The sequence below is a fragment of the Scyliorhinus torazame genome, chromosome 22, assembly GCF_047496885.1.
Source record: "Scyliorhinus torazame isolate Kashiwa2021f chromosome 22, sScyTor2.1, whole genome shotgun sequence".
Classification (NCBI taxonomy): domain Eukaryota; kingdom Metazoa; phylum Chordata; class Chondrichthyes; order Carcharhiniformes; family Scyliorhinidae; genus Scyliorhinus; species Scyliorhinus torazame.
This window is the reverse complement of record NC_092728.1, coordinates 70058555-70075249: the sequence shown is the minus strand read 5'-3', so window position 1 is coordinate 70075249 and position 16695 is coordinate 70058555. Positions and strand designations below refer to the sequence as shown.

Here is a 16695-nt window from a genome sequence, read left to right as displayed (position 1 = left end):
CCCTCCCCCCTCGCGCCCTCCCCCCTCGCGCCCTCCCCCCTCGCGCCCTCCCCCCTCGTGCCCTCCCCCCTCGTGCCCTCCCCCCTCGTGCCCTCCCCCCTCGTGCCCTCGCCCCTCGTGCCCTCGCCCCTCGTGCCCTCGCCCCCTGCCCCCTTGCCCCCCTCGCGCCCGCGCACCCTCGCGCTCGCCTCTCTCGCGTGCGCCCGCTCGCCTCTCTCGCTCGCGCACGCTCGCCTCTCTCGTGCGCACGCTCGCCTCTCTCTCTCGCTCGCGCATGCTCTCTCGCTCGCGCACGCTCTCTCGCTCGCGCACGCTCTCTCGCCCGCGCTCTCTCTCGCTCGCGCCCGCTCTCTCTCTCGCTCGCGCCCGCTCTCTCTCTCGCTCGCGCCCGCTCTCTCTCTCGCTCGCGCCCGCTCTCTCTCTCGCTCGCGCCCGCTCTCTCTCTCGCTCGCGCCCGCTCTCTCGCTCGCGCCCGCTCTCTCGCTCGCGTCCGCTCTCGCTCGCGTCCGCTCTCGCTCGCGCCCGCTCTCGCTCGCGCCCGCTCTCGCTCGCGCCCGCTCTCTCGCTCGCGCCCGCTCTCTCGCTCGCGCCCGCTCTCTCGCTCGCGCCCGCTCTCGCTCGCGCCCGCTCTCGCTCGCGCCCGCTCTCGCTCGCGCCCGCTCTCGCTCGCGCCCGCTCTCGCTCGCGCCCGCTCTCGCTCGCTCGCGCACGCTCTCTCTCTCTCGCTCGCGCACGCTCTCTCTCTCTCGCTCGCGCACGCTCTCTCTCTCTCGCTCGCGCACGCTCTCTCTCTCGCTCGCGCACGCTGGCGCTCCAGCACGCGCTCTCCTCGCTCTAGCTCGCGCTCTCCTCGCTCTAGCTCGCGCCCTCCTCGCTCTAGCTCGCGCCCTCCTCGCTCTACCTCGCGCCCCCCTCGCTCTAGCTCGCGTTCTCCTCGCTCTAGCTCGCGCCCTCCTCGCTCTAGCTCGCGCCCTCCTCGCTCTAGATCGCGCCCTCCTCGCTCTAGCTCGCGCCCTCCTCGCTCTAGCTCGCGCCCCCTTCGCTTTTTCGCTCGCACCCGCTCTCTCGCTCGCGCACGCTCGCTCTCTCGCTCGCGCACGCACTCTCTCTCGCTCGCGCACGCACTCTCTCTCGCTCGCGCACGCTCTCTCTCTCGCTCGCGCACGCTCTCTCTCTCGCTCGCGCACGCTCTCTCTCTCGCTCGCGCACGCTCACTCTCTCGCTCGCGCACGCTCTCTCTCTCGCTCGCGCACGCTCTCTCTCTCGCTCGCGCACGCTCTCTCTCTCGCTCGCGCACGCTCTCTCTCTCGCTCGCGCACGCTCACTCTCTCGCTCGCGCACGCTCACTCTCTCGCTCCTGCCTCGCTCTCTCTCTCGCTCCCGCCTCGCTCTAGCTCGCGCACGCTCTCTCTCTCGCTCGCGCACGCTCTCTCTCTCGCTCGCGCACGCTCTCTCTCTCGCTCCTGCCTCGCTCTCTCTCTCGCTCCCGCCTCGCTCTAGCTCGCGCACGCTCTCTTTCTCGCTCGCGCATGCTGGCGCTCCAGCTCGCGCGCTCCTCGCTCCAGCTCGCGCGCTCCTCGCTCCAGCTCGCGCTCTCCTCGCTCCAGCTCGCGCTCTCCTCGCTCTAGCTCGCGCCCTCCTCGCTCTAGCTCGCGCCCTCCTCGCTCTAGCTCGCGCCCTCCTCGCTCTAGCTCGCGCCCTCCTCGCTCTAGCTCGCGCCCTCCTCGCTCTAGCTCGCGCCCTCCTCGCTCTAGCTCGCGCCCTCCTCGCTCTAGCTCGCGCTCTCCTCGCTCTAGCTCGCGCTCTCCTCGCTCTAGCTCGCGCTCTCCTCGCTCTAGCTCGCGCCCTCCTCGCTCTAGCTCGCGCCCTCCTCGCTCTAGCTCGCGCCCTCCTCGCTCTACCTCGCGCCCCCCTCGCTCTAGCTCGCGTTCTCCTCTCTCTAGCTCGCGTTCTCCTCGCTCTAGCTCGCGCCCTCCTCGCTCTAGCTCGCGCCCTCCTCGTTCTAGCTCGCGCCCTCCTCGTTCTAGCTCGCGCCCTCCTCGTTCTAGCTCGCGCCCTCCTCGTTCTAGCTCGCGCCCTCCTCGTTCTAGCTCGCGCCCTCCTCGTTCTAGCTCGCGCCCTCCTCGCTCTAGCTCGCGCCCTCCTCGCTCTAGCTCGTGCCCTCCTCGCTCTAGCTCGCGCACGCACGCACTCTCGCTCGCGCACGCTCTCTCGCTCGCTCGCTCTCTCTCTCGCTCGCGCACGCTCTCTCTCTCGCTCGCGCACGCTCTCTCTCTCGCTCGCGCACGCTCTCTCTCGCTCGCGCACGCTCACTCTCTCGCTCGCGCACGCTCACTCTCTCGCTCGCGCACGCTCACTCTCTCGCTCGCGCACGCTCTCTCTCTCGCTCGCGCACGCTCTCTCTCTCGCTCCTGCCTCGCTCTCTCGCTCCCGCCTCGCTCTCTCTCTCGCTCCCGCCTCGCTCTAGCTCGCGCACGCTCTCTTTCTCGCTCGCGCATGCTGGCGCTCCAGCTCGCGCGCTCCTCGCTCCAGCTCGCGCGCTCCTCGCTCTAGCTCGCGCTCTCCTCGCTCTAGCTCGCGCTCTCCTCGCTCTAGCTCGCGCTCTCCTCGCTCTAGCTCGCGCTCTCCTCGCTCTAGCTCGCGCCCTCCTCGCTCTAGCTCGCGCCCTCCTCGCTCTAGCTCGCGCCCTCCTCGCTCTAGCTCGCGCCCTCCTCGCTCTAGATCGCGCCCTCCTCGCTCTAGCTCGCGCCCTCCTCGCTCTAGCTCGCGCCCTCCTCGCTCTAGCTCGCGCCCTCCTCGCTCTAGCTCGCGCCCTCCTCGCTCTAGCTCGCGCCCTCCTCGCTCTAGCTCGCGCCCTCCTCGCTCTAGCTCGCGCCCTCCTCGCTCTAGCTCGCGCCCTCCTCGCTCTAGCTCGCGCCCTCCTCGCTCTAGCTCGCGCCCTCCTCGCTCTAGCTCGCGCTCTCCTCGCTCTAGCTCGCGCCCTCCTCGCTCTAGCTCGCGCCCTCCTCGCTCTAGCTCGCGCCCTCCTCTCTCTAGCTCGCGCTCTCCTCGCTCTAGCTCGCGCTCTCCTCGCTCTAGCTCGCGCCCTCCTCGGTCTAGCTCGCGCTCCCCTCGCTCTAGCTCGCGCTCCCCTCGCTCTAGCTCGCGCCCTCCTCGCTCTAGCTCGCGCTCTCCTCGCTCTAGCTCGCGCTCTCCTCGCTGTAGCTCGCGCTCTCCTCGCTCTAGCTCGCGCTCTTCGCGCTCTCCTCGCTCTAGCTCGCGCTCTCCTCGCTCTAGCTCGCGCTCTCCTCGCTCTAGCTCGCGCTCTCCTCGCTCTAGCTCGCGCTCTCCTCGCTCTAGCTCGCGCACGCTCTCCTCGCTCTAGCTCGCGCACGCTCTCCTCGCTCTAGCTCGCGCACGCTCTCCTCGCTCTAGCTCGCGCACGCTCTCCTCGCTCTAGCTCACGCTCTCCTCGCTCTAGCTCGCGCTCTCCTCGCTCTAGCTCGCGCACGCTCTCCTCGCTCTAGCTCGCGCACGCTCTCCTCGCTCTAGCTCGCGCACGCTCTCCTCGCTCTAGCTCGCGCACGCTCTTCTCGAGCTCTAGCTCGCACACACTCTCGAGCTCGCGGACGCTTTCTCTCTCGCTCGCACTCTCTCTTCCCCCTCTCTTCCTCTCCATCCCCGGTAACTCTGAAAGGTGACCTGATCCTGAAACTCTTCCCATCCCCACTTCTACTCCTTTCCTGCTTGAATAACACAGTCAATCACCAACCTGCCACCTTATCTTGTCAAGGTTTGGCTTTTCATGGCTAGCTTCACCACTTTTCTCCAATTGTATTCAGTCCGGACGTTCATAGCACACTGTTTTACCCACTTTAAAGCCCAGCGGTGCCACTACTCAAGGACTCTCCCGTTTCCATCTACGCCTCTACTTCCATCACCCTCTAGGTGTCTCCTCCTTTCCTCTATCCATTTTGAGATGTTTATCCCTGCCGTCAAATGCTTCTATTGTCATGTACCCCCATCTCATCTCAGTGAATCCTTAAAAATCCTTGTCCATTCACTGGCTGATGCTTTTTGCTCCACTGTTTGTGGTTGTTAAAGCCACTTCCGCCTTTCCACCTACCTGTCTCTCTCAATTGCCTCCACCCTGCTACTTTTAATTTCCTTTGGTCTGTATCTAATAGTGTTTATTCTGCTCATTCTTTCCTCTTGCAGCCAGTTTCATTTGTCTGATCTGTCATCCGTGTGTGCGCTCCGCCCAAAGACAGGTCCTTGGCACACCGTCTTCTCCATGTCCCTTTATCCTGCTCCAGTATTTTCTTTTTCCAAGAGATTCCTTCAGTTTTCAAACCATTCAGAATTGGCATTCCCTTCCTTTCTTGTCCCCCTTTTTTACCCCTGAAATCTTCCCTCACTAATATGTTACTAGTCTATCTGGAGAATCCCTATAGTGCAGAAGGAGGCCATTTGGCCCATTGAGTCTGCACCAGCTCTCCAAAAGAGCACTCTACTCAGGTCCACTTCCCTGCCCTTCCAGCTCTATCCCATAACCCCATAACCTAACCTGCACATCCCTGAGCACTTCAAGGAGCAATTTAGCATAGCCAATCCACGTAACCCATACATCATTGGACTGTGGGAGGAAACTGGAGCACCTGGAGGAAACCTACACAGACACTGGGAGAACGTGCAAGCTCCACACAGACAGTCACCCAAGGCTCAGATTGAATCTGGGTCCTTGGCGCTGTGAGGTGGCAGCGCTCACCACTGTGCCAATCCCACATTTGAAAGCTGTTTACTGAGTTTGCCTCCACCTTCCATGAGTTCCAAGTCTCACATCCAGACAAAGCAAGCTCTAAATCAGCTCTTGACCAGTCACTTAAGTTGTTTATCCAGCTTTCTGGTTAGCTGCTGCCTCTCAGTAACTACAGTCTTTCCCATTGATATTCTTGTTCACCTATCTTTGCATCCTCCACCTGCAGATATTATGTTTCCTAAATATTTGAATCCTGTTCTTGTTTTTATTCTATCAAGATTTTGAGGGGGATTTGGAGATGTGCATCACGTTAACTTTGCAGATATTCACTTACTTTAATTCCAAAGTTCCTGGCCTGCTGTTAGTCTGTGCACTAGTTCTTGTAGTCCTTTGCTTGCTGCAAGTTTTTTTTGTCATCTGGAACTAACCGTTCTTATTCACAGCCAGACTGCCCCTGCCCTCCCCCTCCCCCTAATGGCAGATTATGTTCAGAAACATTTCTTTTAGCATTGCTTCTGGATAGACATTGATGATAAACAGCATTGTTGTCAAACTCCTCTTACAATTACACATACCGACACTCCTTTGGCTGCTCTCACTGTTGCTGGTGTTCCCACCTACAGATTTTTTTAATGAGTTGTCTATCTCTCCAGTCCACTCCAACATCTTTCAGCACCGTGCAGGATTTAATACACACAACCAGATTGAATGCTTTGGTTCTCAAGTTATTGTACTTTACCATCACATGGTGCAGATCGATCATAACTTGCCTTTTTTTTTTTTGTTTGTATATTAGTTTACGTGATGCCTAAAGCTGAATCCTGTGTTCGGAATCGTGTCCAACCTTACATCTCGTCCATCCTTGACGCGTTGATGGGCCCAACCAGCAGGGGCTTTTCTGAAGTCAGGGACCTGTTTTTTAAGGAAATAGTGGAAATGAATAAGAATGTCCTGAATGAAGGAAGCCAGCACAAGTTGGCAGAGGTGAGAGATGCCGACACTGCACTAAATACTGAAGTGGGATTTACAGATCTGTTATGCATTAAGGCCTGAGGGAGAAAAAAAAACCTACAGTCTTGCCGCTGACTCTGAATGCTACGTTGAACACGCCAAAGCTTTCAATAAATTTACAGTGGCCTTGAGTTAAGCATCTAGCTTTGGAAACGTGGAACAAATGAATTTGTGTCCTCGTTCATCCTTGCATTTTTAGATGTGAGATTTAATTTCCCTATGCCAGACAATGCTGGGTGTCACCATGTAGTCCATAATGGGGTTACTCACAGGCAGATGGAGTAAGCAGGGAAATGCTATTAATTAGGTGACTGAATGAACGAAGACCTTTTGAGGTGAAGACCAAAGTGGTGAAGAGCCCTATGCTACCTCATGGGTGTTGATGTCAAGTTAGTCAAGCAGCTGAACATAGTAAAGGGAAGTGATTATAAGTGACTAACCGGAATATAGAGCATCATACCATGCCTGAAATGTCACTAAGCAGCCATGTGCCAAATAGTGCAATTGGCAATTAAACTACCTTTACCCTCTTTGCACTTTGCTATTGCCACTTCCTCATTGCTGACCTCATTCTAGACTTGAGGAATGTTACAGCACCATTGGACTGTTTCAGCCTTCAGATGTGTACTAGTGCTTTCCTGGCACATGGTCTAACCCCACTCTTGGTCCCCATCTCCATTAGTGTGATTTTACAAAGAATTATGCTGCTAATATTATAAACCGTTTGTTTTGAGGATTTCTGTCAAATCATTTCTCGGTCTTCACCGCTCTAGTGACAAAAAGCCTAAATCGTTGATTATTTCTCTAACTGTAACCCCTCATCTCCAGTCACATACTGTATCCTTTTAGGGATGAGCACTCTGCTCTGTATAGTTCTCACTTGTACAATTCTGTCATTATATCCTTGCTTTGCTATTTCATGTCTCCAGGTGAAAAAAAACAAAGACTCTTAAGCTTCAAAGGTTTAACTCTGTTAATGGTCATGTACTTTTAGCTCAGTTGGCTGGACTAGTTTGTGATGCAGAGCATGGCTATCAGCACGGGTTCAATTCCTGTACCGGCTGAAGTTATTCATGAAGGGCCTCGTCTTCTCAACCTTGTCCCTCGCCTGAGGTGTGGTGATCCTCCGGTTCAAACACCACCAGTCATCTCTCCATCTCAAAGGGGAAAACAGCCAATGGTCACCGGGGTCTGTGGTGACTTTACTTACTTAATAATAAATTGTATACCAGCATGCCAATGACCCTCTGTATGTGCTCCAATTAAATTCTTAACATTTATGATTTATTTCCTTTCCCAATTTTCCATTTGCATTATTTTGCATTTCTCCAGATTGAACTATAGTCACCCACCTAGTATTTCATAACCCAAGATGTGGAGAGGCCAGCGTTGGACTGGGGTGGGCACAGTAAGAAGTCTTACAACACCAGGGTAAAGTCCAGCAGGTTTGTTTCGCATCACTAGCTTTCGGACCACTGCTCCTTCACCTGAGGAAGGAGCAGTGCTCCGAAAGCTAATGATTCAAAACAAACTTGTTGGACTTTAACCTGGTTTTGTAACCCAAGGCATTTGCCATACCTTGCAATGGTACCAGTATGTTTTTTTCTCAAGAGTTACCTCAGTTCCTGAGTCTAGGTCTTTTACATATATATTTTAACTCCGTGGTCCCACCTCTCCGGTGCCTCAACCTTCTAATCTGAGAAACCTCTTTTCGTCTTTTACCTTTGCTTTCGTCTCTCCAACACCAGGTCTGTCTCACCACATTCCACTAGATTCCATATCCCACTTATCATGGATCTGTTTTTCAAATGCTTTTTTGAAAATATAAACAAACCACTTGCAAAATTCTTCTTTTGTAGCTTCAGAGAATGTTATCTGGACCTGATCTGCCAAAAATTATTAGCAGGGATTTAACTCCTTTCTCCAGGTGACGACTAATTTTGTGCTGTCTGACATTTGGAAAAATTGGAACTCCAGCTCTGATGAGCTTTAAATGAGCTTTTCAACAAGGTTCGTTGGTGTCAACTGGGAGACTAGCTGGATCCGTGGTGCCATTATTTTGTGGGCTCTCCGCACCCATTCCCAAGTTCGTGGAGTAGGGGAGGGTAACAATTCAACCTTTGTAGCTTCCCAATGATGTGGGCAATCTTACTGAATGAAACCTGTTAGGCGTATCCCTATTTCCCAAAGTGGAGTATCACATTGGTGACCTTGGGGCCCTATGGCACAATTTTCTTGCACAGAAATTTGGACAATTATAGTAATTTTTTGAAAAATGTAAAGTACCCAATTCTTTTCTTTTCCAATGAAGATGAAATCTAGTGTGGCCAATCCACCAACACTACACATCATTTGTGTTGTGGAGGTGAGACCCACGCAGACACAAGGAGAATGTGCAAACTCCACACGGACCCGGGGCCAGGATTAAATCGGGGTCCTTTGTGCCATGAGACAGCAGCGCTAACCACTACGTCACCGTGCCGCCCCTGGATAGTTACAGTCATGGCCTTTGATATCATCCCTATCAGGTCCTGGTGATTTGTTTACCTTTTTTGGGGGGAGCAACTTCTTTGATCTCATTTTTCTTAGACAACTACTATAATATATTTTTCACTCCACTCTAGAGGTTGTACAAACCCAATCTCCATCTGTGATGAAATCCAAAGCAGTGAGCCTGGTATAATTTCATCTTCAATTTGCTTTCCAGTATTCAACAGTTTATTCTCAGTAATCTGACTGCTTGCTATTTAAGTCCTTGTGCTCTGTTGCAATTATGTAATTCTGTCTGCAAGTTGGCAAAATACAAGATCAAAAGGTTTCCGTAGAGATTTGTCAAAGCTGTATTGTTTTAATTATAGTTTGGTTCAGTAGTAGGGCCCTTATCTTTGAAACAAAACAAGACTTGAATCCTCAATCAAACAGCCAAAACTGTAACTGGTCATTTGTCTGATGTTTGTGGGTCATATTTATGTAGAATTCAAAAACACTTTGTTGACTATAATGTGTTGAAAAGAGTCCTGAGACTATGAATGGTTTAATATAAACATAGTGTTTTCCGGCCGTTCCTGTCGGCCGGATCTTCTGGTCCCGTGAATGTGACCCCCACTGCAGGTTCCCCAGCAAAGATGGGTGTAAACTACGGGAAGCTCCATTGTCAGTGGCGGGACCGGAAGATCCCGCCACCAATCAAAACAAGCTGCTGTGGGGTGGGGGGATGGTGGTCAGGCAGAAAATCAAACCCGCTGTTTGCCTCTTCCACCTTTTACAATTGCTAATTGTATTTTGTTGTCTGAGGGTGGTTCATTCATTTGAGGCCCCGAAAACTGTGCAAAACTCATGCTGTGGTTGGTGGGCTCAGATGTGTACGCTTGGAGCTCTGCAAAGAAATATTAAAGTGTGTAAAGATTGGCTCCAGTTCTATCCTTAACTGGTGTTCTGGATTAAAACATGAGTAACATTTTTGAAATAAAAGGAGCTTGGATGTACAATTTAATAATAAGAGGTAATGACTGCTTCTGAAAGCTTGCATTATTCCAGACATATTGGCAAAATAAATCACACCAGTGCGAAGGTGGATATTTGCCCCCAATGCACAAAGGTGACCAAAAAGTAGTTTTATTTGATCATAATTTCACCTAAGCAGCTAATACAGCAATTGGTTAAGACTTGTCAACGTGTGCAAGGCTCCATTCCATGCACAATAGCAGGCAATAAAGCAAAAGTAACAAACAGGAAGAGTACTTGATGAGTGTTGTTGTGCTGTGTTCTCTAGCACATGGAGAAGCTGAGCGTGCTACCTTATCACCCAGTCAAGATGCAGAGCTGCTACGAGCAACTAGAGCAGCTGCAGCCACAGCTTGAGGGCCTTCAACAACGCTTCGATCTCTCCAGCCCAGCAGTGTTTGTCCAGCGCGGTCAAATTCTGATGAGGGAGGTAAGCCTGGTCATTGAACTGTTATTTCAAATGCGCATTTGCTTATAGAATATTGAACATTATTTTGTCCTTTTCGGATAGTGACTACTTGAGTGAGGTTGCAAGTAAATTGAACATGATCAGTATTGTCGTGAGGATTTTGATATTACACTTGATCCATGTAAACTATCCAATGTTGCAGTTAGATATTTTACCCTCTGATCTTGGTTTGGGGTTACCAAGTCTGCAGTTATTAAAGATTAATCTGCAGAGCAAACCTGAGGAAAATCATAGGGGCATTAAAATAAATTGTTTTTCTTTTCATTTCTTTGATAACTAATAAGCAGAAATGTTCAGAAATATCAGAGATGGGGTGGGGGTCAGATAAAAGGCTGATTGACAGTTCAGTAACAGTTTTTTTGCTTTTCAATTGGCATGGGAAGGATGGAAGAGAGTGAGTACAGCATGGGGATGATCTTTGTGCTGAAACCTCCAGGACTGTCTGTGTGGCGTTTACATGTTCTCCCTGTGTCTGCAGGGGTTTCCTCCCACAGTCCACAGATGTGTCGTTTAGGTGGATTGGCCACAAAGGTGCGCAAGTTGGGTGGGGTTACGGGTATAGGGCGAGGGAGTGGGCCGAGATTGGGTGCTCTTTCAGAGGGTCGGTGCAGACTGAATGGGCCGAATGGACTCCGTCTGCACTGTAAGGATTCTATTGTATTCTATGGAATACACCCGGCCAGAGTTGGTAATCATATTTTGGTTTGGAGACCATACTAAGCCTACACTTTCTTGAAGTAGGTGGTGGTCATAGTTTGTACCTTGGCTTAGTTGGGATTTACTTCCTTGTAATATATTGGTACCTATTCATTTGCTATGAATGTGGATATTTCCCTTGTAGTTAATAGCACACCTGTACATCATACACAACTGGATCATGGCAAAAACTGATGCTGGGATCATTTATGAGCTCCATCTTGATTCCAAAAAATCATAATGAGCGGAAGACCATTAGACATAAGAGCAGAATTAGGCCATTTGGCTCATCGATTCTGTCCTGCCATTCAATCGTGGCTGATATGTTTCTCATCCCCATTCTCCTGCCTTCTCCCTATATCCTGGTCCCCTTATTAATCAAGAGCCTATATCTCTGTCTTAAAGACGCTCAGTGACTTGGCCTCGAAGGTTCAGTTAAAGTACGTGTGCACAAAACATGAACATTGAACAAGTCATCAGTGCAAACGTTGCTCCACGCAGCTACCAGAATTCCTGGTGATGGCAAATGAAAAGCAGCAAACCATGGTTTGCCTCTTTCACAAGGAGTGGAAGTATGGGGCTGCTTCATCATACTGCACAAATGGAGTTAATGTTTGAATAACTGTCGGTCTCCAAGGAGCTTAACTATAATTCCGCTTCGGAAGGAAAATCTAATTAGGCCAGAATAATATGCATTGTTTTCTCTTTAGAAAGGTTTGTTTTGGTACTGCTTGAATTAAGACCATTACGTTTTGCAATATGTGGAAATTTCACCTCCATTCCGGCTGCATTTCGAAGGATTGTTTTCTCTTTGATTTATGAAAATGGATGACCACCCTTTGAACTTTCTTTTTTTTTAAGGCGTTGTTGCTTCGCAGATTTTTCAGTTGATCCTCTATTTAAAGTCAAATCATTTTGAAGGACTGGTCCATGAGTCCCATTGCTGGTCATTAGCAGTAAAATATATTTTACCATTTGATCAAAGTTGAATACTGAAACACACAGTCACAAAGTATAATTTTATCTTCCAGGTTTCAGTCAGGCTTCGATCCTTCCAAAATAAATGCTCATTTGCTTTAGACACTTCTCGAATTTCCACATGCGGATTTTCCCGGCTGTTCATGCCGGTGGGAAATTCCGGTCCCAGGCCAGTGCACGGGTCTCCCGGCAATGAGGGGTGCTGTCAAACGGAATTCCCGGTAGATCCCGCTGCCGGGCTGCATCCGTCATCAAAAAGCATGCGACGGGCTGGACAGTAAATCCCGCCCCATTTTACTTTCAACTAGGCTACCTATTTCATTTCCCTCTTCGTTTTATCCCGACGACATGCTGTCGGCAAATTAGTTATTTGATGCAGGCAGGGAACTGTCACTCCCTCTAGTGTTGAGGCAGAGATGATAAATGTGTCTCAATTCTCAAGAATTTTTCTTCGCTGAAGGTAACTGAACAGTGATTTATGATGGATATTAAATCATTATTAGAGCGAGATCAAATGGAAAATTGATTTCCTGCATTTACCTCCTGGGTCATTCCTCAAAATAGTACTTGATTAAAACCTACTTGGTACACAATTCAGAAAGCAAACAGCTCATAATTGCATTTCACAAATCTGAAACTAAGGAGGGTTTAATGTCCATAGTTCAATGACTATCCTATACGAAAGGAGTTGTATTCTACGAGGCTTAAGATTTACTTTAATTTTGGATTATTTCTGTCCCTTTCCAATGTGGCAGGTTTACCTACAATGAAAACACTGAAAAGTAGATGCAGCCCCCCCCCCCCCCCCCCCCCCCCCCCCCCATATGCCAAATCTAATCGGGTTGCGGAAGATTTTCGATAAAGAAACAATGGATGGGATTTTCCTGTCCCGTCCACCCAGGACCAGAAATTTGCGCCCGGATTCAATGGATCTTTGGCTTGTGCGTCATATTTACCGTCCCCTAGGGCAGGCAAGCTGGCGCAGTGGGTTAGGATTGCTGTCTCACGGCACCGAGGTCCCAGATTCGATCCCGGCTCTGGGTCACTAACCGTGTGGAGTTTGCACATTCTCCCCATGTTTGCGTTTTTTTCGCCCCCACAACACAAAAGATGTGAAAGGTAGGTTGATTGAACACACTAAATTTCCCCTTAATTGGAAAAAAATGAATTGGGTAAAAATTAAAATATTTACCGCCCCCACCGTGACGAGTCCTACATTGGGCGGGCCTGAAGATTTAGGCCAATGTCCTTGTGCCTGCTTCTTCTAATCAGTCACAAGTGAGCTTTGAACTAGATATGCAGAAAGCTGAAGGGAATGTATTTGAAGTTTGGCCAATAAAGGTTTGCTCATAGCATGTTTGCTTGGGTCTATTCAGTTGTCTGACAGGCTGGTTAGCCTTTGATCAGCTGGCCCTGTCTCCCATATCGGTGCATTTCCTTGGAAACCATTCAGTGCTTCTTACTTTGACAGGCCACAGGAGGACACGTCAGGGTAGATGATTGAAAGAATTGTCAAAGTGGTTGAATTTAAGGAGGGTCTTCAAGGTAGAGGCGAGGGCCCAGGCAGTTGAAGGCCTAACCATCCATGGTAGAGCAATTAACTTCCGGGATACTCGAGAGGCAGAATTAAAGCGTTACAACGGTGGGTTGTAGGACTGGAGGAGTTTAGAGATGGGGACTAGTAAGGCCATGGTGGGATTTGAAAAGAAGGACAAAAGTTTTAAAATCTAGTTGTTGTTTAACTGGGAGCCAGTGAATGCAGTGGTGGGTAGCCTATTGCCCCAGGACCACATGCGTCCCACCTGGATTCTGAATGTGGCACACAAAGCGTTTTGTCGACCGTTGCTGAAGTGCAGGGATTCCACATTCTGCTGAGTTTTCCTGCTGGTATGACTGAAATGGTACGCACATAAAGCAAGAGGAAGTGAAGTGAAGTGCGTGCTGATTGCACACATTGACTGACAGAGCCGTGTGCTCCCTCTGCATCCAAAATGTAAATATTTCTTTAGTTTTTACCTTTTGAGGTTGATGAGTCTATTAATATATAATTGATTAAGCATGCCCCGTAACCTGTTCTGAAATATTCAGCGTGCATTAAATGTATTTAATCTTATTCATGGAGTCATGGTTAGTCAACGAGCCCAATTTCAATCTTACTGAAATGGAGAGCCACTCGTGCGGCCTATCCATTAACCTACTATGTTGCCCATCACTGGTGTAAAGGGTGAACCGCATTTGGTGTGTGATATATGGGTGACTTTGAGGCCACAATGGGCGGAATACAGGATTCGGGCCAGTCGTGTATTAGAATGTCAAATATGAAGGTAACAAAGGCTTGGATGATGGTTTCAGAAGAGCTAAGGCAGGGGTGGAGACTGGTGATGTTATGGAGCTGGAAATAGGCTGTCTTAGTGGTGGAGCAGCTGTGTGGTTGAAAGCTCATCTTGGGGTCAGATATGACAGAGGTTGCCAAAGACTGGCTTCAGTCTTCCAAATATTTAATTAGAGAAATTCCTGCTCATCCAATACTGGGGAGGAGGGGTGCGCATGTGGTCGCTGTAAGGAGAGAGGGTGGAATAAGGTGAGATGTGGATACAGGAGAAAAGGTCAGAGGAACAAGGTGGGATGCGGAAACAGGAGATAGGGCCAGAGGAGTGACAGACCAAGGTAAAATTTGCATACAAAGACCACACCAGCACCATAGCAGTTTCTGTTGGAAGTGTATTGAATATTTGATGGGGAAAATGTCTTGGTAAACTGCAGTAACAGCTTAAAATGGCAGTGCTGGTGGGCATGCAGGTAAATGTGGTCTGAGACCCAAAGGACTATTCGGTGCAGGGGTTGGGGAGGTGGTGTGTAAGTGGGTGGGGGGTTGCCCTAGCAGTCACTTGGTGCAGTGGCGAGAATAGTTAACTAATTCGGGAAACTTATACTGGCCTTTTGATCCTCTGATAAACCCAGTCAGAGTTTGCTATCCGGATTGGGATTACCAGCGTAAAGGAAATCTTCTGCTTTGCATCACCAGATAGAACGTGCAACAAAGGGTATGTTGTTCTTGCTAACAGCAGGAACACAGTCTTTTTGTTATATATTTAATAGAAAGATCCATGCTTAAAGTCCAGACACACAATGACTCTTAAGTATGCTTTGCAGTTTCCATATAAACAGGATGTGTTTCAGAACTTCAGTAACACTTAAATAGTCATGTTATTACTCCTGACTGCAACAACACAAACGCGGGGGGGAGGTGTTGGAGTGGCTCTTTTCTGTATTAATACTATATACTTTCTTCCTCAGCTATTGGATAATACAGTGTATACATTTGAACAACTGCTCCATCAAGATCTTGGCAGTTCCCCCGACAAGGAACAGTTGTGCAAGACAATCCAACGAATCCAGGAGAGAGTGCTGAAGGTGAGGCCAAAAATAAATGGGATTTTCTGCATATGGAAACCTATAGTGGTAGTAACATTTATGTACATGTCGTTAACCTAGCATTGGAGACCATTGAAGACACTGGCCTCGCAATTCACATGCTGGAAATGGCAAAGTGTAAGATTTCCATCATGGGAGTTCAGGAGTTTGTGGCTTGATGCTGTTTTACTGCGATTCTGGTCTTCCCACGAGCTCCTAAATTCCAGCCGGTGTGGAAAATGCAACTGATTCCATCCCTGAGATTTTGAAAGAGGTGCCTAATCTCCGGTACAGAGTTCTGCTCTGCCCTGCGATAGTTCTTCTATCACAATAGAACCCGTGGAATTTGAGGGAATAATCTTTACACTGTTAGCTGTTGACTTGTGCTTTTGCAGTCTGCATTTCCCTTGAAATCATAGAATCCCTACAGTGCAGAAGGCCACTCTCCACTGACCCTCTGTCTGTGGGAGGAAATTGGAGCACCTGGAGGAAACCCCTGCAGACATGGAGAGAATGTACAAATCCATTGCAAAATTCTTATTTTTCATCAGTGAAGCTTAAGGAAGCATTCCAGTTTCTATCCAGTATAGCAGTGACTTATCTCAAAATATTCTGAAAGTGTGTTGAACTAGAATTGATGGTCCTTTATCTAACAAACTGATTTGAAATAATTTTAATCCAGTCAGGTTATCTGGAGCCCAGTTTTGAATGTTGGACACTCTTGTGTTTAGAATAAGAAATTAAATCATTGTTAGAATCAGTTGAGGAGAGGTAGACCGTCTCCCCGCCTTTCTCATTTGGCTGAAAGAGGGTTTTTCTTTTATTGGTGTCCTTGCCAACTCAGTGAGTCTTTACAGTCACAGCAAGTCAAGAGTTAAAGAGACAAACAGACAGGTTTCCTTTTTTAAACAAAAAGAGAATAATATTTGTTGTACTTAACCACCGATCTAAATAAAAATGATAGAAACGCTCTGACATTTCATTCTCGGTCTCTGCTTCAGACATGATTGGACAATAGACTCTGGCTGAGAAGGGAACCTTCCAGCCATAATCTAAAGTAATAATATCACAGAATCACAAAGTGCAGAAGAGGCCCTTTGGCCCATTGAGTCGGTAGCGACACCCGACCTACCTAGTCCCATTTACCAGCACTTGGCCCATAGTCTTGAATGTTATGACGCGCCAAGTGCTCACCCAGGTACTTTGTTAAAGGGTGTGAGGCAACCTGCCTCTACCACCGGGCGGCAGTGCATCCAGACCGTCACTCACCCTCTGAGTTAAAAAAAAAAAAAAGGCTTTTCCTCTAATCCCCCCTAAACCTCCTGCCCCTCACTTTGAACCTGTATCCCCTCATGACTGACCCTTCAACTGAGGGGAACAGATTCTCCCTATCCGCCCTGTCCGTGCCCCTCATAATCTTGTACACCTCGATCTAATGGCTTGTTCCATACCATCTTAGATCCACAGATTGGACGTTTTGTGAATGGGTCAGGCAATTGGTCATTCATATTCCTCCAAGTAGTTTGACTTTGATGGGTTCTTCGAAAAGGGCCGGACTCCATTTTTAATGACTTTGGAATTTGTAAGATACAGCTGTGCACATATCCAGCCATCTTAGAAAACTGCTGTTTAAGTCACTTAAATGCTTTTTTAAAAACCCAACCAGTGTTTTAAGCTCAATAAAGCATGGCTTGACAATGCCGTGCACTAAGTTATCTGGTTCAGAATGCGTTAGTATGGGGCTTGTGATACTTGTGAAACGGCACAGTTTATAATCTCTGGATACTCGAACTGAATTTGATCGATGTGAGTGATGACTTGGACTGCTGCCGTTAGGTTGTACTGACGTGGCTTTGAGCTTGTTGGACTTCAGTCAGTTTGGATC

General features: G+C 49.3%; 1 protein-coding gene across 1 annotated transcript in view; it reads left to right on the top strand.

Annotated features, from left to right (window-relative positions):
* niban2a (niban apoptosis regulator 2a) overlaps positions 1-16695 on the top strand; it is a 300778-nt gene that overhangs the window by 273623 nt on the left and 10460 nt on the right. Inside the window, exons 9-11 of the mRNA XM_072488298.1 lie at positions 5535-5722; positions 9522-9683; positions 14694-14810. Of these exons, the coding sequence (XP_072344399.1) occupies positions 5535-5722; positions 9522-9683; positions 14694-14810 (467 nt within the window). The remainder of the gene's footprint in view (positions 1-5534; positions 5723-9521; positions 9684-14693; positions 14811-16695) is intronic.